General features: G+C 43.2%; 1 protein-coding gene across 1 annotated transcript; it reads left to right on the forward strand.

Moving 5' to 3' along the window:
- Positions 1–429: 429 nt before the first annotated feature.
- ldlra (low density lipoprotein receptor a) lies at positions 430–22,753 on the forward strand. Its single transcript, XM_072248382.1, has 18 exons — positions 430–559; positions 7,725–7,847; positions 10,667–10,789; positions 10,879–11,259; positions 11,973–12,095; positions 13,298–13,420; positions 13,776–13,895; positions 13,985–14,110; positions 14,642–14,813; positions 15,629–15,856; positions 16,392–16,510; positions 17,491–17,630; positions 17,937–18,078; positions 18,876–19,028; positions 19,640–19,831; positions 19,921–19,998; positions 20,481–20,641; positions 20,756–22,753. Exons 1-18 carry the CDS (start codon positions 445–447, stop codon positions 20,789–20,791), a joined length of 2,655 nt encoding a protein of 884 aa, XP_072104483.1. The 5' UTR covers positions 430–444; the 3' UTR covers positions 20,792–22,753.
- The last annotated feature ends 1,035 nt before the right edge of the window (positions 22,754–23,788 follow it).

Below are 23,788 nucleotides of genomic sequence, written 5' to 3' on the forward strand. Positions count from 1 at the left end.
AATGCTGGGTGCTGCTGCTGCTAGTGTTCTGCAGCAGCTCTCCTCTTCACAACAACACTTTATAAACGGCTCTAAGTGCATCTCGGGGAGGGACGAGTTGGGAGAAAATAATGTAATAAACAAATTATTCCCGGCTGAGAGGAAAATTCAATGCACTACCCTTCGAATTTGGGATGCGGAGGATTATCCTGCTCTGCAATACTAGTGCCCTTGCCTAAGTTACTTCTGTGCCTAAAAAAAAGTTGTTTTTCCAGTTTAGGGATGTTTGTGAGGAGAGGCTGAGGGCCACGGCCGAGACTGAGAAGCTCCCCCGCTCCCCCGCCACCCCGCCACCCCGCCACCCCTCGACCCACCGGTGCGGGCGGGAGGCGGAGTCTCTCCAATTAAAGGCGGAGGGGGGCGGGGCCAACGGATCACCCCACCGGCCGGCTTTCAAATACCCGGATGGGCGGGAGCCGGCTCCCATTTGGAGCATCAGCCAGCAACATGATCAGGTCGTTCGCTATCCTGCCGCTTCTCCTCCCTCTCGTCTCTTCCCTCCAGCTACCGGCTCTGTCAGGTGAGCGTTCTGGGAGGCTGGGCAGGCTCACGCGTGGGTCGGGATGGCGGGGAGGGCTATTAGCGGTCGGGGCTGAGGGGTGATGATCGAACCTGGGGTTGGAGGTGATGACAGGGTTGAGCTCGGTGCCACCGGCGAGGCTGTGGCGGGGGGTCAGTCGGTGGGCGTGTGAGGAAACCGGCTCGGTGGAGGAGAGGGGTGGCTCGATGAGGAGCAGGGGGAAGCGGCAGGGACCCCTTGGATAAGTGAATAATCTCTGGCGTGACGAATCCCGCTGTCCGCCCGCACGCCCACCACCACCACCCTCACCCTCACCACCCTCACCCTCACCACCCTCACCCTCACCCTCACCCTACCTGCGGCGGCCGCCGCCGCCGGACCCCCGTTGCTGGGGTGGGCTGGGGGCTCTCGGCAATTCCCCATGAATGGAACGCGAGGGGGTGTTCCTTCGCCGGCTCTGATTGGCCAGGGGGCGGGCTTTCAATATCGCCTGTTCGCTCGGCGTCCAATCAGACCGCCGGCCGCCGGACTGGCCCTATGGAAAAGGGGGCGCGGTGATCCGTGCGGCGAACTCTGGGAATTGTAGGCATGAGCGGTTCACTTGATCCGACTCGGCGGTGAGCTGAAGGTTAAATTTAAGCTAAGTTTTAATCCCTTTCACTCGATGTCGAGTGGGCAGGATTCCTGTATAAGGTGTCGAGATTTTTATCCGACTGGAAGCGAACTCTCCTAAAACATCCTCGTGGATTTTGACAGGGTAGAATTGGGCAGACGCTTCTTCGTGGGGCAGAGTTGGATGGAGGGTTACTATTTTAACTAAGGGTGTTTAGGATAGCGCTGAGGGTTTTGACACGGTCACTTCTCGATCATAATTCAAAAGATTGTTTCATGCTTTTCCAAGATCAAAAGGTGATCCTTTTGAGGCAGCAGTGTATAGTTTCTTGATATGCAACGACTTGAAAGGTTGCAGTGTTGGCGGTATCACAGAGCTTTTAAATGGCAGAAGAATTTGGTGTTAAGTGGTTTGCCACTAGTTTGTATGTCCTTTCGCTATTTTCGCAGCGTGAGTTGTTTAAATCTTCCTTCGTTTACGTTGAAGGGTGAGAAGTAGTTTTGCGGAGCCTTATTTGTGAACTAAATTTAATGATCAGTAAACTTAGCGCTTTCCCCACAGTAGTACTGTACTTGTACGCACAACCTTGGCTAAATTCAACGTACTGAGGTTTTTTTATTAACTTAATAGTAACTCCTCGATCTTTGTGTGGTGATGTGTTGTTGGCTTCTGAAGTTCCTGTCTTATTCCCTAGTTCTGGAGAAGGGGGAAACTAAATTTGGGGAAGTAAAGAATGTCTCATTGCGCATAGAATGAGGACGAGAGGCTGGGGAGCTCTTGTTAAGTTTCGAGTTCCTTGGTTGAGTAGTGGGATAAAGTCTCATTTACTTTGCTCTATTGGTTCTGCTGAAGTGCGAACAGCAGCTTATTTTTTGCTTATGGAATTTAAAGGAAGTGATTCATCTTGCAGCTTTGAACCGGGAGTGGAGGGTGGTAGTGAATAGTTGACCTAGCACAATGCTTTGCTAATACGGTCTGACTGGCTCCTAGACAAAAGGGGGGCGGGTGAACAATACAGCTATGCCTCTTAAGGTGGGCAAAGTATGATGAAATGGAAATAGATGTTGAGGGATGACAAATTGATTGGTAATCCTCTATTTTATATCGTCATTGTCCCCATCCTGCCTGTCATTCAAAAAGCATTAAACTTTGGAATAATTGTCTTCACCAAAATAAACCTTATTCGTTATATGAGGAGTTTCAGCCAAGAAAGTCCAGTACCCATTTTTCCCTTGTAGCCTGTTCTCTTGCACTTTCCCATTAAGTCACTCCGACCCTCCTCTTGGGGGTCACAGGGATAATTAAGTAGCCAATTAACCTGGTAGCTAGCATGTTTTTGGGATGCAGGCGAACACATGGTCACAGGAAAACCGTGTAGATTCTACACATCCAGTACCCGAGGTCAGATTCGAATATAATTGCTGAATCTGAAACTCGACATTACCTGTGGCACCATTGTGAGATTTGACTCCTCCGTCTCCATGGATTTCTGGCTTGTATTTGCTTTAGACTGCGGACCCGCCTTGGTTCCAGGAATTACAATTGGAAGGATTTGAATCTTCTGAGCCACTCCTTTCTAAAAGCATATGAAAATAGCTTGTACAAAGCGGCCTCTGATTGGCTGCCTCACATGGTACGATCAGGCTATCTTGTTGACTAAGTTACCGTCAATAGTTTCAGCTGCCTTTTGAGTATTGATGAGATGGCAACAAAAAAAAAGCTTGTTATCCCCCGCGTATACAAACTGAGTAACAAGTCCCCTGAGAGATGACTCTATAATTTAAGATTAAAAAAATTCTCAGCAGGCAGGCTTTTAAACCCTTGGCAACTGAATGTAATAATGATGAAGTATGGATCTGGTGCTGCAAATTAGACTTCTAGCGGAAGGCTGCAGCGAGCATGCTAGGCATGGAATAAAAGTGTCAGCTGTAAAGGAGTGAAAGAGCTTTGAAGCAGTTCTTACTTGTACTAAATTGGGCTTGACTAGCTGTTTTTTGAGTTTGCAATTATAACATTGGATTATCTTGAGGCAAAGTGCCAAGCACTTTGTAGAATGACCAAGTGTCTTTGCGCTAATTGCTTTTTTTATATAGTGGGGAGTGGCTGACGGTGGAGGCTTCAGTAAGCATTCTGTTCCGGGAGAGTGCAGCTACACACTTCTGTAGATCTGCAGGTCTTCCGTAGACCTACAGAAAGACTTGCTGAAGGCTGCAGAATTCAATTTGGAATGAGATTAAGTCTTTAGTGCTGGGTGTTTGGAGGTTAGTTTAAATATAGATGGAAGTGTATTGAATGTCTCGTCAGATCCCGTCCCTATTTAATGTTTCACACTGTAGAATTAGGCTGATAATTTTTAACAGCCACTCTTTGGTATCAAACTTTAAAATAATTAATTGGAGCCATTATTATAAACTAGTGGCCAGTGTGTTGCTACATTAATTTCATATTTAATTTCAAATGAATTGGGTGGCACAATTCAGTTTTGTTACACTTCACCAGATTAATAGTATTGAAGGAAACTCCCATGCTGACAGGCTGTTTCCCATCGAACACCCATAAACACTTAGCTGAAGATCCTCTTATAGGTAGAAACCTCTAGAATGCAGGAAAAGATGGGACAGAATGATTAGAAAATCATTCGACTGACTAAATGTGTCAAATATTTGGATGTAGCTCCAAGATTGCGTAAAGGGTTTATGAAAAGCGGAGGTGTTTTTTTGAGTGAATCACTCTAAGTGACTGTAATTTGTGGAAATTTCATTCATAGTCTATGCTTGTGGCCTGTGTACATAGTAAGGCGTGTCTTGTCTCTAATGCTTTCATCCTCTGATGCCTTTACTTTTGGTGTATTTGTCTACTGGTGTATTTCACATTGCCGCCACACCTTCAGGTTGTAAAACATAATATCACGGACACACACCTTTAATTTTTCTGTAAATCTATTTTCTGTCTCAGTACTTTATATGTTTGTAAGATCTATGTTCAAACAAAGCTGTTTTATTTCAATCTTAATTCCTTAGCTTGATGGGCACTGTAGACTAGAAATCTTTCTGGGTAAATCCCTGATGTATGACTCCTGACTACTAAAGGAACTGTAGTGAGTAATCTATATCTCTTTGTGCAAATTTGTATTGGCTGTTTCTTTTCCCCCCTCTTCCCCCGCCCTCCACTGAGGGGCTGGTGTGTGGATACTGGGAAGAATTTTCTTTATTTCAAAATATACTTTATTCAAGAATAAAATTATATACAATAAACCATTCAATAACTTTCCATCCTTTACATACGTTTCCATTATAGTCAGTACATATCCATACTTATGGCCACCCACGTGGCACTTCAGTTGTTCACCTTACCACATCATTGTTGAGGGGTATACTCCCCGCCACCCGACCCCTCCCACTCCCATGGGTGGAGAAACCTATACCGTGGTCCTTCCCCACCAGGCCCTTGCCGCGGCTGCACCGAGTTTCAGTGCGTCCCTCAGCACGTACTCCTGCAGCCGAGAGTGTGCCAGTCGGCAGCATTCTCCCACGGACGTCTCCATGTGCTGGTAGATCATCAAGTTTTGGGCCGACTAAAGAGCGTCTTTCACCGAGTTGATGATCTGCCAGCAGCACCGGATGTTGGTCTCCGTGTGTGTCCCCGGGAACAGCCCGTAGATCAGAGAGTCCTCCGTTACGCAGCTGCTGGGGATAAAACGTGACACTAGCCGTCCATCCTCCTCCACACCCTCTTTGCGAACTGGCAGTGTGCAAAGAGGTGGGTCACAGACTCCTCCTCACTGCAGTCCTCCCGTGGGCAGTGGGGTGCAGAGGCGACGTTCTGGGCATACAGGAGGGCTCTGACTGGGAGGGCCCCTCTCACCGCCAGCCAGGTGAGGTCTTGGTGCCTGACACAATTCTGAGGGTGCTTCTGATTTGTTAGTAAAGCGAATGAAACTCTTAGGTGACAGTGGTCATTGTTGGGAGTCTTCCTTTACATAGAAATATCCATATGGAAAAGGAACTCTTGTGTTGCTGTGTTTTTAAACTTTAATTCAAAACGGTAACTTTAATTCAAACATCCTGTTAAAGTGCTGTAGGTGGTCACTTCCTGGAGTAATGGGGGTGTGGTCAGGAAATGTGAACAAGCCAATAGTGTATAATGAAGCAGTCAGCCCACTTTTCAACAGCAAATGGGTGTTGTGCACGAGATGATTGTGCTCATCTGGGTGAGTCACGTTCAGTCAAATTTCTTTGTACTAGAGAACCCACAGTAGGAATTTCGGCTTGAAGTTTTCCTCAAGGGGAAAGACAATTAATGAATTTTTGAATTAAATGGTGACACCAGATGCAGGGTGGAACTTTTAAGCTGACTTCATTAATCTTCCTGCACATGTGAGATATGGGGCTGTTTTGACAGGCTGAAATACCGCTAAATAGGCTAAGTGAGGCTTGTTAATCGTAACTTAGTCCTGGGAAAAAGTAGTTGGGGCTCAAATTTAATTAAGAAAAATGGGATGTATGAATGCTGAATCTTCTGAATAGTTCATGTACTGTGGTGCTTGAGAATTGCCTTCGGTAGTGTAATTGCACAGCCTAGTGGGCAAGGTTGTACGGACAGAAGCTCACCTTGAGGTGATGGCTGCACGTGTGTTAAACTTGTGGCAATGCATGGATGGTGTTGTGATCAACCTGAATTTTTGGAGTTAGAAGAAATGTTGGTGCAGAATTAAAATATTTTCTCCCTGTGGCTGCAGTATTCATTAAATTGTGACAGATATTTTATCTTAGTGCCATTTTTGTTTTCCCAGTGCCCCTGTATCTCAACACCTATTGATTATGATCTTGAGTGTACTTGGTGACTGAGATGCTGCAGCCCTCTACCCAAGAGAATTCCAAAGGTTCACAGTCTAGCTAAAGAAATTTCATTTGAGGCTTGATTATCACACTACTCATTTTGGTTTAGATGCCCAGGTAGGAGAAGCAATCCCTGCATTGAAACTGTATGTGACAGGATCATTCCTTATTCATTTGGCCTGGGTATAAACCTGACCTTATGACAAACCCACCATAGCTGGAATGATCCGGTTACCTCCATGTGAATTACATGTCCTGTGGAGGACAACATTGTTGACTAACCCTAAAAGAGTCAATGGAATTACAGGCATGTGAGAGAATCAGTCGCAGTGCTGGAGATGTGGAACAACTGGTTTCTTTTTCTAATTAGTATGTTACACCTAAATTTGGAACCTGACCTCCACTTGGTGGGAAGGTTGAGAACTAGTGGCTTTAGTCAAAGAGCAGGTTCAGAATCACCAGGGACTCTTCACTGCATCAATGGACACCATTGCTGCATAGGCAGTAGCCTCAGTGTCAGTTCTCTGCAGATTCTGCTTGCAATCAGTGCTGGTTTCCTGCCACATCAATGTGAGCTTGTAGGTTAATTGCACACTAACTGGTAGGTGAGTGATAGAATCTGACAGTGATGGGAAGATGAGTGAAGAGGGTAGTACTCAGAGGAATGGGGTTAGTACCAGCAGATGTAGACATGGACTTCCATGCTCTGGCAGTAATTGAACTCTTGACAAATCTGGGCAACTGCTTCATGACCAAAGGTGCCTGAATCTCACTAACATTCTAAATTTATTTAAAAATGGTAAGAATATAGGATCCATTAGTTGGCTGTTTTCAGCCTAATGGTTATTAACTGTAGGTGTAAAATTTGCTGCAAACATTTTACAGCCTTCACTGGTTGCTATCAGCTGGATACTCGAGCTGCTGACTGTTTACGCAAGTAATTTTCCTTAAATCTCCCTCCTGCCTATTGGCTTTGAGAATTGAAAGAGCAACTTAAAGATGTATCTATTGGGACTAAATCATCTTAAGCACGCAGCTTCACAGAACCATATACTCCTGAAAATTCCCTGTGCAGTGTGTGTACCCAGTTGCAGGAGGCAGTGCTGGTAGTTCCAGAGAAACAGCAAGCTGCAAATATAGAAGTCATATGCATATTGCCCAGTTTGATATTGGTTCATACAGATTGGTGACCATATTTATTGAGTTATCCTGATCTGCACTCAAGAACCAGCAGTTGTGTTGACCAGCACATGTCCCTTACTGGTATGTGGCTAGACAATGCCAGGCTCATTGCACTTCTCAGTTGTATATACAGCTAAGAAACCTGAACCAGGACTAGCAGCCAGAGAATAGCTGGCCAATAGGCATTCTGGGAAATTGGGGTGCTGGTGTGGAATGGAGTGTATAGGCTGGAAGTTAATTTCCATTCCAACTCCATTTTTTTTTAAAACTGCCTCTACTACAGCTGTGTCTTTGCATATGGACCCAGCAGCTCGTAGGTAGAAATGTGACATACTGTGGTACTTAATGCAGGAAGTGGGAGAAGAATCTGTGTTATCTCACATATTGAACTTTGGAAAACCTCTGGGGGAAGAGGGTATCGGATCCAATCTGATTTTGCCAGGGTGTTTTCCTTTTGCTACGTAACCAGTTGTTTCTCAAACTTTCTCATTGCGATAAAACTAAAACTGGGTAACCTTTTGGTTTGTTTCAGCGACTGGATTTTGTGGTAGAAACGACTTCAAGTGCGCTGATGGGCATTGTATTCGGGCGCAGTGGCTCTGTGATGGACAGGCGGACTGCGATGATGGTTCTGATGAGTCGCTAGAGACGTGTAGTAAGTAAAACCTTTATTTTTGTTCCTTTTAGTGGCAGTTGCACTCTATAGGGTTATTTTCCAATATCCCTGCCAAATAGGCTAACCCAGGGCATTAATATGCTGTAGATGGGCCCAGGAAAAGCTACAACTGGGTGCAGTGAAAGCTACAAGCAGACTCTCAAAACTACAAGTGTATATAGGAAAATCCAGAGGAGATTTGAAAAAAAAACAAACTAGAATAGAGGGCAAAACAGCTGGTCAAAGTGAAACGGTGGCTGTATAAAATGAAAACAATTGTGCACATGGGGGGAAAAGGAATCGGCTAAAGGGAAATCACAAGCTAGCCGCAGGGAAGTCCGTCCAGAGTAAATAGAGGACACATGCTACAGCTCACAAAGGTATGATGATTAGTAAGGATGTCAAAGGTTATGAGGAGAAGGCAGGAGAGTGGAACTGGGAGGGAGCATGGCCTAATTCTGCTCCTATGCCTTATGGTGTTATTAATTCTGATGCTGTTTGCTCTGCATCTCAGTGTAATCGGTCATGCCTGACTAATGGTCCCTTTTGGAGCAGGGTGTGCAGAATCTTCTCAGTTTATTAAACAAGCTAAGTGTTTTATGAATCTGAATTGTGATGGTGTAGGGATGATTCTGGTGGGAGGGAGTGGAGGGGTGGAAGGAATGGTTACCTAGCGGGCTTTTGCAATCCAAATTTAAATACTACAATGTGGATCTTTGGGGTGACTTGCTTAAATGGCTCAAATGCTTCAATATGAATTAATTTAGAAGATAAAACAATAATTCTGCAACATAAGGTTGTGCAGACACTGGAAGTGTTGAGCACAATACACACAACACGAGAGGAACTCAGCAGATCAGGCAGCAACTATGGAGGGGTATAAACAGTCGATGTTTGGGGCCGAGACCTTCGTCAGGACTGGAAAGGAAGGGGAAGAAACCATAATGGAGGGGAAGAGGTACAAGTTGATTGGTGAGACCAGGTGAGGGGGGAGCTAGGTAGGTGGAAGAAGCTGGGAGAGGAGAGTTGGAAGAGGAAAAAGGCAGAAGAAGGGATCTGATAGGAGACAGTTGACCCTGGAAGAAAGCTAAGGAGGGGAATCAGGAATGTGATAGACAAGTGAGAAGAAAAGTGGTGAGAGGGTAACCAGAATGGGGAATGGAAAAATGAGGGAGAGGGAGAAATAACCAGAAGCTAGCAAAATCGATATTCATGCCATCAGATTGAAGGCTACAGGTTTCCCCTGCCACCTGAAGGTAAAGCGTTCCTATGAAACGGTTCGTAAGCCGGAATGTCGTAAAGTGAAGAAGCAATTACCATTTATTTATATGGGAAAAATTTGTGAGTGTTCGCAGATCCAAAAAATAACCTACCAAATCATGCCAAGTAACACAACACCTAAAATAACAGTAACATATAGTAAAAGCAGGAATGATATGATAAATACACAGCCTATATAAAGTAGAAATACTTTTCTACAATCATTGCGTCCACCATAGTGAAAATCTCACGCAAGCGCTCTTGGCAGAAACACTCTCTCCAGTAACCTTTAAGCAATGAAGCTGCCAAATCATACCAAATACATAAAAATACACAGCCTATATAAATTAGAAATAATATATGTACAGTGTAGTATCACTTACCGGAATCAAGAAGACAGCACCGAGCACACTGATGATGGTGTGTTTGGCTGAGTCGTCGGAGGGTAGGGTGGTGCAGTGGTCCCCAATCTCCAGACTGCGGACTGATACCGATCCGCGAAGCATGCAGTGGTGCAGCGGTAGCCGGGACGCACCCAGCACGTCTTTAAGAAAAAAAGCTGAAATAAACAAGCTAATTAATTAGGTGCCGGGCTTGTTTATTTCGGCTTTTTTTCTTAAAAAAGTGCTGGGTGCATCCCGGCTACTGCTGCACCACTGCATGCTTCCCGGATCGGTATCGGTCCACGGCCCGGAGGTTGGGGTGGTGGGATACTGGGGTGTCATCTCATCGTCGTCTGTCTCCATCAGGGCAGGCAAGTCATCTTCTTCTTATGTTTGCCTGCCTCGATGTCGAAGGTCGAGGTTCGTTGTCTACTTTTTGTGATGTGGGAGGCTTGAAAAACGACAGTATGCTTGACTGCTTAGCCTTGCGCATTTTTCTATCATACAGTTCTTTGTAAGCACTCAAACCATCCTGCAAATATGCCCTAAACCTACGTACCCTTTCAAAATTAAAGTCTTACTTTTCTGCAATAATTGCGGCGAAAATCTCACGCAGTTGCTTCACGTTCAGTTCCTGTATGACTTCACTTTGTCCGTTCGCTACTGCGTTCAGTTTCGATTGTTATCCTTTCCTCTTCCAATTGCATCAGCTCTTCATCTGTCAGTTCTTGGTCACGGGATGCCAACCCTCTTCAACACCATCTTCGTCAACTTCCACAAGCCAAACTCACTTTGTCCTTGCTTCGTTCACCACGATCGAAATGCTTAATATGTCTAGTTTTACGCTAAGTGTAACACCTTTGAGCTCTTTTAGGCTTTTCTGAAACCTTAGAACTCATCTTGCTCACGGATACTCAAAATAAATCGAGATAAAGCACAGATGCGCACAGACACGTGTTTAAGCAATGCTGGCTAAAATACATTTCTGGGGGAGGAGCTTGGCTGCTCGGGTGCGCGCTGCCTTTTTTTCGTAACAGTGAAAACACCTGTTAGCGAAAACAGGTAATGTAACAGCGAGGTTTTGTAAAGCGAACGTTCGAAAAGCGGGGGACACCTGTACCTGATTCTGTAGGTCATTAACAACTTTCAAAGATACGGAAATACTTTCTGTTGCAGAGAATAAAACCTGTGGCGCTCTTGAGTTCAGCTGTGGTGGCCGCGTTAACAAGTGTATCCCAGCATCCTGGCACTGTGACTCTCAGTCTGATTGTGAGAACGGGTCCGACGAGGAGAATTGTCGTAAGTGACCTGAAAGATCTCTCTGCTCATTTGCAACCATTCACAAGTATAACACGTGCCTTACAATTACTTGCCGTCCTGTTCAACAGCTGCCCGTGTCTGCAAAGACAATGAGTTCCAGTGCCACAATGGAAACTGCATCTCTACAAAGTTTACCTGTGATGAGGAGGACGACTGTGATGATGGGAGCGACGAGCTGGGGTGCCCAGAACGGACCTGTTCACCAGAAATGTTCCAGTGTGGTAACCACGTGTGCATCCCCTTGCTCTGGGCTTGCGATAACGATCCCGATTGCCCCGATGAGTCAGATGAATGGCCACAGAACTGTGGGAAATCCCCTGCAGCTTCAAAGCCCAACCCCTGCACCAGCCTCGAGTTCCACTGTGCTAACAGTGGGGAGTGCATCCACGTGAAGTGGCGCTGTGACGGCAACACGGACTGCAGGGATAAGTCGGATGAGGATGGCTGTGGTGAGTGTTTACAGTGCTGTTAAGTGTTAACCCATGGCTAGAATGGCCTTTGAGTGCAGGGTTTCTTGCCTCAATGATGCATCTTATATGAGCTCTTTATCCAAGAAAGGATAGGCTGGCATTGGAGAAGGTCCAGAGAGGTTCTGTGAATAAAAGGGTTAATATGAGGACTGTTTGGCTCTGGGACTGTACTTGATGGAGTTTAGAAGAATGGGGGGGGGGGGGAATCTCATGGAAAGTGCTAGATAGTGGATGTCGAAAGAATGTTTCCAATAGTCGGGGGGAGTCTACGACCAGAGAGCACAATCTCAGAATGGGTGTCCCTTTAGACCGGAGATGAAGGATTTCTATAGCCAGAGAGTGGTGAATCTGTGGAATTCATTGCCACAATGGCTGTGGAGGCCAATTAATTGGTTATGTTTAAAGTGGATGTTGATAGATTATTAATTAGTAAGGTTTTGGGGAGAATGGGAGGTGTAATACTTTATAAATGTGCAAATGAAAGCTTGTGTGTTTGCATACTGATCCCAGATATCTGGGCGGTGGGGAGGCTGCTATATTTGTCAGACAGAGGGATAGTAAAAACCTCAGTAGGTGAGCTAGGTGGCCTTGCTCTAAAATTATTGATGTTATAAGCATTACCAAATTGTGATAATAACAGATTGTTTACAAATAAATCTAGTGTCTTCACTCGTATCTTTTTTTTTCTTAAGCTCTGACAACTTGCAAGCCTGATGAATTTCAGTGTGATGATGGGATGTGCATTCATGGAAGCCTACAGTGCAATAAGGAGATTGACTGCCATGACCAAAGTGATGAAGTTGGCTGTGTAAATGGTATGTTAATTATTTCCACTGAGCGTTGCTTCCTACTAAGTTTTTGAATGAAATATTTGTCTACAGTCATTATGTTTGTGTACGGTAGGTATAAAGGGGCATGGATCAAATGCAGGAAATTGAATGGGTACAGTGGATGATGGCATGGAGTTGTCAGGCTGAAGGGTCTGTATCTGTCTATATTATTTAGGCTTTATAACTACATTCAGTTTAACAGAGCTTTTCTTTTCCCTCCTACCCAATATCAATATGGTAGTATCTATTTTCGAAGCAAAATGCTGCTGTGCTTTGAGATTTAATGGGTCCCCTGCGAGGCTTGGAATCCCACGTTATGTGCGCATGCACCGGAAACCCAATTTCCCTCGGGATCAATAAAGTATATCTATCCGTCCCATCTTATCCATCTTATCCATCCATCCAGAATGTTTCGGGTCAACATGAAGATCCTGGTTTAGGATTCTGGCACCTCTAAATTGGGAGTTGGAGCAAAGCAACTTCACCAGATCCAGTAGAGAGATTCTTTTCCTTCCCTTTTTGCTCATTCCCCGCCCCCCCCAGGATCAGAGGGCACAGGCTCAGAATAGAAGGATGTCCCTTTAGAACAGATGAGGAATTCCCTTAGCCAGACAGTGGTGAATCTGTGGAATTCATTGCCATGAATGACTGGAAACCAAGTCATTGGGTATATTTAAAGCAGTGGTTGATAGGTATTTGATTAGTGAGGGTGTCAAATCTTGCAGGGAGAAGGCAGGAAAATGGTGTTAAGCGATAATAAATCAGCCATATGGAGCAGTCTAGATGGGCCAAATGTCCCGATTCTCTAATGTCATGATCATTTCCCCTTATCAATTTTGTCTCAGAAGATTATGTTCCCCTTAAATTTGGTAGTCGCTGCCAGCTGTTGCTGAATATTATCACGCTATTGAGCAGACTTTACTAGCATTAAACTGCAGACTTGCAATAAAAATGAACACCCTGGACTTCTACATTCCCTACTTTAGTTTTAAGCCTCCCTACTAGCTGGCTGAATGTTCAAACATGGCTACTGCTGAAATCGTTGAAATGTCGTCCTATTTGATCTATTCAAAAAAAAAAGTCCAATTTGTAACTTGGCTACTATTGCATAGATTCAAACTGTTTTATAACTGACCAATTTGAAAATGCAAAGTATTGATTCCTTTTAAACAATCCTGTTTTCACAGTAACTAGGTGCGATGGCCCCCACAAGTTTAAATGTAGGAGCGGAGAGTGTATCCTAATGGACAAAGTTTGTGACAAACAACGTGACTGCCGAGACTGGTCAGATGAGCCCCTGAAAGAATGTGGTACGTCAGTTTAAATGTTAAGAACCTTTTCTGGGTTATGTTTAGAGGGAAAAAGCCTTCAACTGCTTCTAGCTGGGCCAATATTAATTGAACTGCAGTTTTTCTGCCTCTGTCCAACTTGTATTCACAGGATCTAGTTTTTAGTGGGGCTCGTGGTGGTGAGAAGTGATTTCTTTAATCCACCCTCTGTGTGGTGTGTGTGTGTGTGTGTGTGTGTGTGTCTCTAGACTTTGTGCACAGTACTGTGTAAGGGTGGGTTAAAGAAACCACTTCTCAACTGGGATGTATCTGAACAGGACAAAGATGATTTGTTAAATTAGAGTTAATGCTTTGGTTTCACCATTCTGAACACTAGGTGAGAATGAATGTCTGAAAGAAAATGGCGGATGTTCACACATCTGTAAAGATCTGAAGATTGGCTTTGAGTGTGTCTGTCGACCTGGATTCAGACTGGTTGATAATACAAAATGTGAAGGTATCAGTTGCTTCTTGCCACGCTCCTAATATTTTTCTATTCTTTATTGCCAAAGTATTGTTCAAACAAAACATCTTGTGAAATTGCAGATATCGATGAGTGTGAGAACCCAGATACGTGCAGTCAGATTTGCATCAACTTAGATGGTGGATTCAAGTGCGAGTGTAACAAAGACTATCATATGGATCCAGTAACCAGGCAGTGCAAGGCTATTGGTAAGAACCACAAAGAATCAGCTGTAGTTGCCTGTGTTTTCTGTTCCCTTTTATTTTGGGTTTCCCTGGCTTGAAACATCCCTCCATAGATGCTGCCTGACTTGCTGAGTTCCTCCAGCATTTTGTTACTCTTTGCTTTGGATGCTTTTAACTTAAATCTTTTTTTTCCCTAATGCACTGCTGGCTGGATTGGGTACGACTAGCAGTGAGGTATTGATTGGATACATGATGCACCACTTACTGCTATACTAGTGCCAAAGCTGTTTTCTTCCTAACTTGTGCCATGGTATTAGTGTTGCTTGCTGCCAAAACTCAGACTAGAAGCCTGACAGTCTATTTTTCAGGTCTATGGCGTTAAAGTTCACTTACGCTCATTTAATCTGTATGTGTGCATTCATTAAGGTCATGACTTGGTACATTGCACTGGAGAGTGATGTGATCTTGTTGATATGACTTGAGTTTTAATTTTAATCAATGTGCTTGTAGGAACTAGTTGAATCTAAAGTTTCCCCATGTTGAATTTCATTTTAGGGACTGTTGCTTACTTGTTCTTTGCCAGCCGTCATGAGGTTAGAAAACTGACTCTTGATCGGAGTGAATACACACAGTTGATCCCCAGTCTGAAGCATGTTGTAGCACTAGACATGGAGGTGGCTACAAACAAGATCTATTGGGCTGATCTGGATCAGAAGAAAATCTTCAGGTGAGATTCTGAGGGGCTTGGGGAACCAGAGCATTATCACTTGTGGCATAGGGGTCAGTTATGATGGTGATGTGATCCTGATCAATATTTGGACTCTTGATGTGAGAGATTTGGTTTGCAATATGTTCAATTTCCTAAAAACCAGTTTGTTAAAGTTGATGCCATCTTTTGTTGCATTTGGGGTGTCAGAAGTTTGGAGTTTCTTTCTGAGAGTGAATGGGCTTCCTCTGGGTACTCTAGTTTTCTCCCACAGTCCAAAGACCTACCTGTTAGTAGCTTAATTAGCCATTGTAAATTGTCCTGTGATCTTGCTGGGGTAGTTTCTGGGTGGTGTGGCCTGTTGGGCCAAAAGGGCTTCCTATGATGGATGCAGCCATTTTGAGGCATCACCTTTTGAAGATCCTCTCAATGGTGGGGAGGCTGGTGCCCATGATGGAGCTGGCAGTTTATAAACCTCTGCATCTTTTTCTGATCACGTGCAGCGGCCCCTCCATACCAGATGATGTAGCCGGTCAGAATGTTCTCCACTGTACATCCATAGAAATTCTCTGGAGTCTTTGGTGACGTACAAGATGTCCTAAAGCTTCTAGTGAAATATAGCTACTAGTGTGCCCTCTATATAATTGCATCAATATGTTGTGCCCAGGATAGATCTTCAGAGCTGTCGACACTCAAACCTGAAACTGCTCACCTTTCCATTGCTGATCCCTCTTTGAACATCTAATAATAGATATAGCCACAGACTTGTGCCTCATTTTGGGCTTCCGTCTCCAGACCTAGCACTAACCTCCAGTAACTTTCTCCTCTTACTCTAGTGCTCGAATGGACAAAGCTGAGAACTCTTCTCATCATTCTACAGTGATCGCGACAGAGATTAAGGCACCAGATGGTCTGGCTGTAGACTGGATTCATCAGAACATCTATTGGACAGATAGCATTGTAAGCACTGTCTCAGTCGCTAACACGGCTGGAACAAAGAGAAAAGTTCTCTTCAGAGAAGAAGTGTCGAAGCCCAGGGCCATTGTGGTGGATCCAGTTCAGGGGTACGTACAGCTTCAGAAGCTAAATTAAGAGTGTTTTTATACAAACTGCTTATTGGTTAGAACTTCATTCTGTCTTTAAATTTTCCAACTTTGGTTAAACCATTGTTTCTAGAGAAAATCTGGAAACTGATTACATGATAATCTTTGCAGTGGAGGGGAAAACTAATGGGCAAATAAAGGGGAGGGGGTACTATCTTGATGGTTTTCCCAAAAAAAAAGCTAAGGAAAATAGAAGCTTGCAAAACTGCAGAGGCTGAAAATATAAGATGAAAAGGGTGCCAGTAATACTCAGCAGATTGGGCAGCATTTGTGAAAACTGGAATAGAAAATATTTGTTGTTTTTCATCCTACTTCCCAATTCTGACAATCTTCTGAAATATTAACTTGCTGCTTTTTGCACATACTGCTTGAAGAAGTATTTTCTGCTATTAGAGATCTTGGGCTGATCATAGGGTCTGTTAAGGAATGGGTAACTTTTTCATTGATTTGGATTGTTATCCTGGGTTGACTAATTGATTCTTCACCCCCTCCACAGCTTTCTATATTGGAGTGACTGGGGAAATCCTGCCAAGATTGAGAAAGGTGGTTTGAATGGCGTGGATCGCATGTTGTTAGTCAGCGAGGGAATTGAATGGCCAAATGGAATCACCCTGGGTGAGTTTTTTTCTTAATTTACCATTTTTCTTTTAGTCATAGTCATACTCTATTGATCCCGGGGGAAATTGGTTTTTGTTACAGTTGTACCATAAATAATAGTAATAAAACCATAACTAGTTAAATAGTAATATGTAAATTATGCCAGGAAATAAGTCCAGGACCAGCCTATTGGCTCAGAGTGTCTGACCCTCCAGGGGAGGAGTTGTAAAGTTTGATGGCCACAGGCAGGAATGACTTCCTATGACGCTCTGTGTTGCATCTCGCTGGAAGCTGAATGTACTCCTGTGCCCAACCAGTACATTATGTAGTGGATGGGAGACATTGACCAAGATGGCATGCAACTTGGACAGCATCCTCTTTTCAGACACCACTGTCAGAGAGTCTAGTTCCATCCCCACAACATCACTGGCCTTACGAATGAGTTTGTTGATTCTGTTGGTGTCTGCTACCCTCAGCCTGCTGCCCCAGCACACAACAGCAAACATGATAGCACTGGCCACCACAGACTCGTAGAACATCCTCCGCATCATCCAGCAGATGTTAAAGGACCTCAGTCTCCTCAGGAAATAGAGACGGTTCTGACCCTTCTTGTAGACAGCCTCAGTGTTCTTTGATCAGTTCAGTTTATTGTCAATTCATATCCCCAGGTATTTGTAATCCTCCACAATGTGCACACTGACCCCCTGGAGGGAAACAGGTGTCGCCAGTACCTTAGCTCTCTTCAGGTCTACCACCAGCTCCTTAGTCTTTTTCACATTTACACTTGTGGAGAGGGTTCAGAGGAGGTTCATGAGAATGATCCCAGGAATGGCATCAAAAATTACAAGAGAATGGGCTCAGTTCTCCATTGGCCTTCACTGCAGTATCCCCTGGAACACTTACATTTTCTTAAAGAGCTTTGCATCAGGGTTTGCATGAGACTGTTCCACTTGGGATCAAGTACATTGGCACAGTGCATGATGATATTTTTGTTTCAGATTTGGTGAATCAGCGTCTGTATTGGGTAGACTCCAAATTGCATACTTTGTCCAGTATTGGTGTTGCCGGAGAGAACAGGAAGACCTTAATCATCTCGGAAGACAAGCTGGCCCATCCCTTCTCTATCACACTGTTTGAGGTGAGTGGCTGGAGCGTGGTACTGGAATGTAGATGAGATTAATTGCAGAAAATTTAATGGATTGAGTATTCAGTCCAGATTAAAGAGAAAAGTGTACTTAATAAAAATGTTGCTCTTAGTTGTGGCTAGTTTTTGCCAAGGGAAACTGCTGTAAATTGATCCAACTCATTTCTTGTTGATTTATAATCAAGGAGTTATAAATTATATTGAAAAATATCAGAATCTCCCTTGGAGTCTTGTTATACATTTCATTATACATTTTCCCTTGAGCTGGTTGACCTCGCTAATGTTTTCCTTTTGTTAAAGGATAAGGTCTTCTGGACTGATATGGAACAAGAGGCTATTTTCAGTGCCAACAGGCTTACTGGAGGTGACATTCTAACAGTCATTGAGAACATCGATGTTCCCCAAGATATTGTCCTCTATCACCATCTTCGGCAGCCCAAAGGTTAGTTATGAGTAACGGGGTGTTTTTTTAAAAAATTTTGAAGCAAACCAGGACTGCAGTTCTTTCGATGCCCATAGTTCTCAATTGAAACTGATACTGGCTTAATGACCAAAAGCCATCAAAAATCTTTAACCAATGGTGATTATAATGCCCTATTCCAGCACTGCTTTATCTTGTCTCCAGTAGGTTACAAGGCAACTCTCTGTAAATACAAATATCCCACTATTTCCATGTGTTTGAATTGTGGAGGCCATGTCATTTGGTATATTTAAAGTGGAGGTTGGTAGGTTCCTGATTAGTGAGTGTCAAAGATTAAGGGGAGAAGGCAGGAGAATGGGGTTGAGAGGGATAACAAATCAGCTATGACAGAATGGCAGCAGAGATTTGGTGGGCCAAACAGCCTAATTCTGCTCGTCTGTCTTGTGTTTAGAGCTGGAATGTGTGGTGTCATTTGTGGGCTGCCCCAGCACACCCTCAGTTGTGTTGGTTGTTAATGCAAACAATGCATTTAATTGCATCAACATGCATGTGACATCTCTTGAATCTTGTGCGTCTTATGACAGATAACATACAAGATTCAAGAGAATCCCTCTTTTACCCTCTTCTAGTTGTTGCATTTGAAGAAACTTTCAATAGTTTTGTCCCTAAGCTGTGGGAATCTTATCAGAACTTTTTTTGACCAATCGTTTGATTATCTTCCCTATCTTGTGTGTGACCAAAATTCTATTTTTGCTTTAGTCTGTTGCATTTTAAAGATGACAATTCTTTCATGTAATCACTATCTATCTTTCTGCCAGGTGTTAACTGGTGTGAGCAGAATGGCCAAGTAAATGGGGGATGTGAACATCTCTGCCTTCCAGCACCACAGATCACTGCTCATTCTCCCAAATACACATGTGTTTGTCCTGATGGCATGCAACTGGGGCCAGATATGAGAAGCTGTATAAAAGGTTTTTGCTTTTTTAAAAAATCTTTATTGGGTCTTTTGTAATTTGATCTGAGACACTGATTTCAGTTTATAACTGCTTGCATTAAGTTTGCTTGGGTGGCGAAGGGAGAATGTTCCCAAAATGGGAGAAAGTGGAAAATGAAGATCAGTCTATTTAGAGGGCTGACCAAACTAATTGTAGGTAAAAGTCTATTGACGGTCAGTATGAGGCATGTAATTTTAAGCTGATCAGTGGGGATGTCAGAGTTGCCCTTTTAGAGTGGTGGTGCCATATAAGAGATTCTTAGATAGGCACATGGATGATAGAAAATGGAGGTCTATGTAGCAATGAGAGGTTAGATCTTAGTATGTTAAGGTTGGCTAAATATTACAAGCTTAAGGGCCTGATCTGTATTTTAGTGTTCTGTGTAATAAAGCAGAAGAGAATCCTAGCCATACTTTGGAAGGAAAGCCTGATTAGTGGAGTGGTAGATTGCATGTTAAAGGTATAATTGAAAGTGTGATGTTAACCCCAGGAATCATTCACTTACAATATCAGTACATTGTATTTTCACTTTAAACAGATAAGATCATCCCAACATGTACATTCTGACCATGACTTTTTTTATTTAGCTGTCGCTGCACCTACTGTCAAGTCGACTGTGGCAGAAACATTGAGTCATACTAATAAGGCAGTTCAGACCACCAGCCCCACCACAATCAAGAATGTGATCCACAGCTCCAAAGCTGCTAGGACTACAACGGCTCATGCTGCTCCCTCCTCACTTCCCACTGTCCACGAACTGCTCACCATCTCACCTAAAGGTGCAACTCTTAACTACTTTGGAATCAATTCTGCCTTTTTATACATTTCAGGCTACTTACTTTTTCTTCCCTCCCCTTGTCTCCAACAGAGCAAAGTGGGGTTAAGGCTGCAGCGGCTGCCACAGATCACAAAGGAACTAACGCGTTGTGGATTGTTCTACCTCTGGGTAAGTTCAGTCCAGACAAGTTGAGGACACTTAAGTTGTAGCTTTAACATTTTAAACAAGAGATTCTGGAAATCCAAAGTAACACACAAAATGGTGGAGGAATTTAGCAGCTCAGGCTGTATCTGTGGAGAGGAACAAAGTCAACATATCAGGACTGGGTCTTGAAGCATCTCAGCCGAAAATGTCAACTCTTTATTCCTCTGGTTGCTGAGTATCTCCAGTGTTTTGTGTGTGGCTCTAACACTTACATGTAAATTCTAACTGATTGGTCTTGGAGCTATAGTAGCTCTTGCCTTCGTAACTTGATGCCTGTTTTTAATCACATTGAACGTTGGGATTTTGAGTTAAGCGAATGAGGTGACTAGTGTTCCACCAGAAATCTCTGCAGACAGCTAGAATGTAACCTGCCATCTGCCCTTTCAGTTGTGACCATGCACTCAAATCTCTGGCAAGGCAATGATCAGACCTCTTCATTCCCTCAGCAATCCTGGCACTTCTCAGTACTGCTGTGTACTTCATATGGAAAAACTGGAAATTGAAGAATACTAACAGCATCAACTTTGATAATCCTGTCTACCAGAAGACCACTGAAGACGATGAGGTCCACATCAGCCGAAACCAGGTCGGCTACACATATCCCACGGTGAGAAACTAATATTTCGTTTGTAATCTGAAAAGGGTTGCAGTCTGTGTGATTAGGTTTTGAATTACCCTTTTGTTATTAATGCAAAACTAAATAAAATCCTTTGTTTTGCAGAGAGCAGTTGTAAGCTTGGAAGACTTTGGTGCTTGATACAAAGAGCCTACTGCGAAGTGCCTCACTGGAGTAGTGCTGTTCATGGACCTGTAATGTCAGATGTACTGTTCAGCCCAGCTCGCACAGCACTCTTATTTCCTTACCACTCCACCCAAACTCAGCCAAGTCACTCCATAGATGTCCTTTTTATCCTTTGCAATCAATGTGCTATTTACTGTGGATATTTTTAATTGTGGTTTTCTAAACCTCGCCTCCCAGTTTCAGATATTACTTGACCTCCTGACTCTTAGAAACTTTCTTTTGGGACTCATTGAGAAGCTTGTTGAAGGCAATGACTGTCTAATACAATCGAAGATTAAACCCTGATCAACGTGAGTTAGTCTGAATGTACAGAAGGAATTTAAATATGAAGTATGTTACAGATACTGTACATAACAGTGCAAGATTTGTCATACCCTATTGTAAATAACATTTATGTACAGCAAAGTCTAGTGAGAGTGAGCTGAAATGATATTTGTCCAGTTTTATTTCCTTACTCCAACATGGAGCTGGCCCATGGATTGTGGAACTTGCTGTTTCAGTTAGCTGCTGCTAAAATGGCTATGAACTTTGTAATTAAATCCAGTGCAAATTTATTTACAGCCTTGAACATGTATCATAATGCACTCCTTAAATACATTCATACAATTCCTTTCCAGATCTGTGTGCAATCCTACACTGACTAGAAATGAGTTGTTATTTTTCCTGAACCAATGCACAGCTCAAATCCTCGTTCATTGGCAGCAATGGAACACAGCGAGTTCCCACCACAACTGCAGCCATCCACCCTTTTATAGTGTTGGTGCCAGCCTGCAAGATTAAATCCAGCTTGCTCTTTTATTTGTAAATAGCTGTAAATTGTACAGATATTTTGCAGAAGGAAATGTTTAATAATTTGCAGTGTTGATGTATGTCTAATCTATTTATTTATTTGTCTTCTGGAGCCATTATTGTAAAACCTCAGACTCCATGCAGCTCCAGCATTACAATATGGACCTGCAGCAATTGCAGCAGGACCAGGAACAACGAATTCCATTTATGTGTTGGGCTGGGTTATAATCAGTGCACAACTCCATTTGATCCTGATTTGAAATATAAATGTTTACAAAGGCTGCTTTCTGACAGCACATTTTGCTAAATGGGTTTGTCTTTCTACTTGTTAAATTTACACTTACAGAATGTATATTTATTTACAAAATAAAAATGTTAAAAAAAAAAGATTCTAAAGCAGAGCACATTCCAGTGAACCACTGCTGGATGTCTTAATACTGTCAGGCAGTATCTTGATCCTGTTGTGGGAGGAGCAATTATCAACTTGCAGCAAAATTGGACATGTTTTCATTGGCATAGGATCGTGCATAAAACTCTTGCTGTAAATGGCAAAGTCGTGGTGTCCTGCCATGCACCATTCAGTGTTGTGCTTCTGCTCTGAATGTGATTCACTACCTTACTCTTTACCAAACCTGGTAGAGTGGCTGGGTGCTCATAACAACATCAGTGACCATTTGTCAGTAAGGTACCTCAATACCCATGGACTTGGGGCAAGTGCCTTGCCCTAGGTACTGATGTAGATGTCAAGTGGCTCAGTAACTAATAAGGTGTACTGGTTAATCTTTTAAAGTAACGTTGTCAATAGTCTGTTTAATGCCTTGCTACCTCTGCTGCACTAGTGTTTCAGTAAATGTGAGCTTGTTTTGAGATTTAACCAACAAGCCGTTTTTAAATGAGTTCATGGATATTCCAATCCCAAGCTGCTATCGAATCAATCTTACTGCAATCCATTCAATTTAAGTTTCTCCACCTCAACATTTATCAGTGTGACTGAATCTAGCCTTGTATCATGCATCCCCTATGAATGTTCGGCTCTGTGACTGTCTAAACCACATGGATGTACATTTACTTTCTTCCATTGATTTTTCCAGCAATCAGCTAAATAAAATTTATTTCAAAGCCTGTAAATTTTGTAATTGTGATTTGCTTTAGAACTGTTAAATGTTTAAACTTATTTGACAGGTATTAAACATATTTTGAAGATTGAAATGTTTACATCTGCATTCCTGATGCTACTATAGGTGTACTAACAATCAGCCACTTGAGGCAGCAGCTCAGTGATAAAAGTTTGTAGAAATGGTCAAGCAATTCAATGGTTCTGAGCAAGCATCAGAATAAGGAAGAAATGTGATTTAAGTGACTTTGTGGAAAGATTGTTGCTGCCATATAGGATGGTTTGAGTGCTGCTGTTTTCCTGGCACGAGAAACACAAAATAAATCCAGTGAGTAACAGTTCAGTGGGCAAAAACAGCTTGTTGAAGAAAAGTCAGAGACGAATGCCCGGACTGGTTTTAGCTGACAAGATGACAGTAACAAAAAAAAAGCTACACGTTATAATAGCAATGTGTGGAAGCATCTCTGAACACACAACACACTAAAGGCCACTGAAGTGGATGAGCTGCAGGAGCTGAAAACCACACCAGGTACCCTTCCTGTATCTAATAAAGTGGCCACTGAGTATACCTCCATTTTCACTTGTTAACACTGCTGTGTACACTGGACAGTCTTCATGCTAGTCTATGGTTGCCCATGAGGTTACACTCCTGGACACAAGACCCAGCTTAAGTGACCAGGTCTGCCTGCACCCAGCCCCCAGGTTATGAAAGGGTTCCATTTCTGAGAACTGTTAATGATCTGGATGTTTTCACAAAGCCTTGAAGTAAATAAGCATGTGGGAGTATCGATAAATGACTGTGACAGGAGAATAAGCCTTGTGAATGTTCAGTTTCCAGTGTCTGTTTGGCTCAACCTGCATAAATGCCCTGCACTGACCTGCCAGGAAAAGGCAGATCAGTCGTGTTGGTCTTGCAAATGCCTGTTCATGTGTGAGCTGTCTACAAGCTGTGTTCATAACCTGGAAAGGGTCTGAACTTGATGTCAGGGAGTGATCTACGTAATCCTTAAAATTGATGAAGCTTTCGTAACTGATTCAGAGGAAACCAA

The sequence above is a fragment of the Mobula birostris genome, chromosome 32 (genome assembly GCF_030028105.1).
Source record: "Mobula birostris isolate sMobBir1 chromosome 32, sMobBir1.hap1, whole genome shotgun sequence".
NCBI classification, from domain to species: Eukaryota; Metazoa; Chordata; class Chondrichthyes; order Myliobatiformes; family Myliobatidae; genus Mobula; species Mobula birostris.

What these genes read in the sequence shown, in the direction of transcription:
- ldlra (XM_072248382.1), top strand. Translation starts at nt 445, where the DNA reads ATGGGCGGGAGCCGGCTCCCATTTGGAGCATCAGCCAGCAACATGATC. An exon ending in GTCCGACGAGGAGAATTGTC is followed by an intron (nt 10,790 to 10,878) that starts GTAAGTGACCTG and finishes CCTGTTCAACAG; the next exon opens with CTGCCCGTGTCTGCAAAGAC. An exon ending in TCTCTATCACACTGTTTGAG is followed by an intron (nt 17,631 to 17,936) that starts GTGAGTGGCTGG and finishes CTTTTGTTAAAG; the next exon opens with GATAAGGTCTTCTGGACTGA.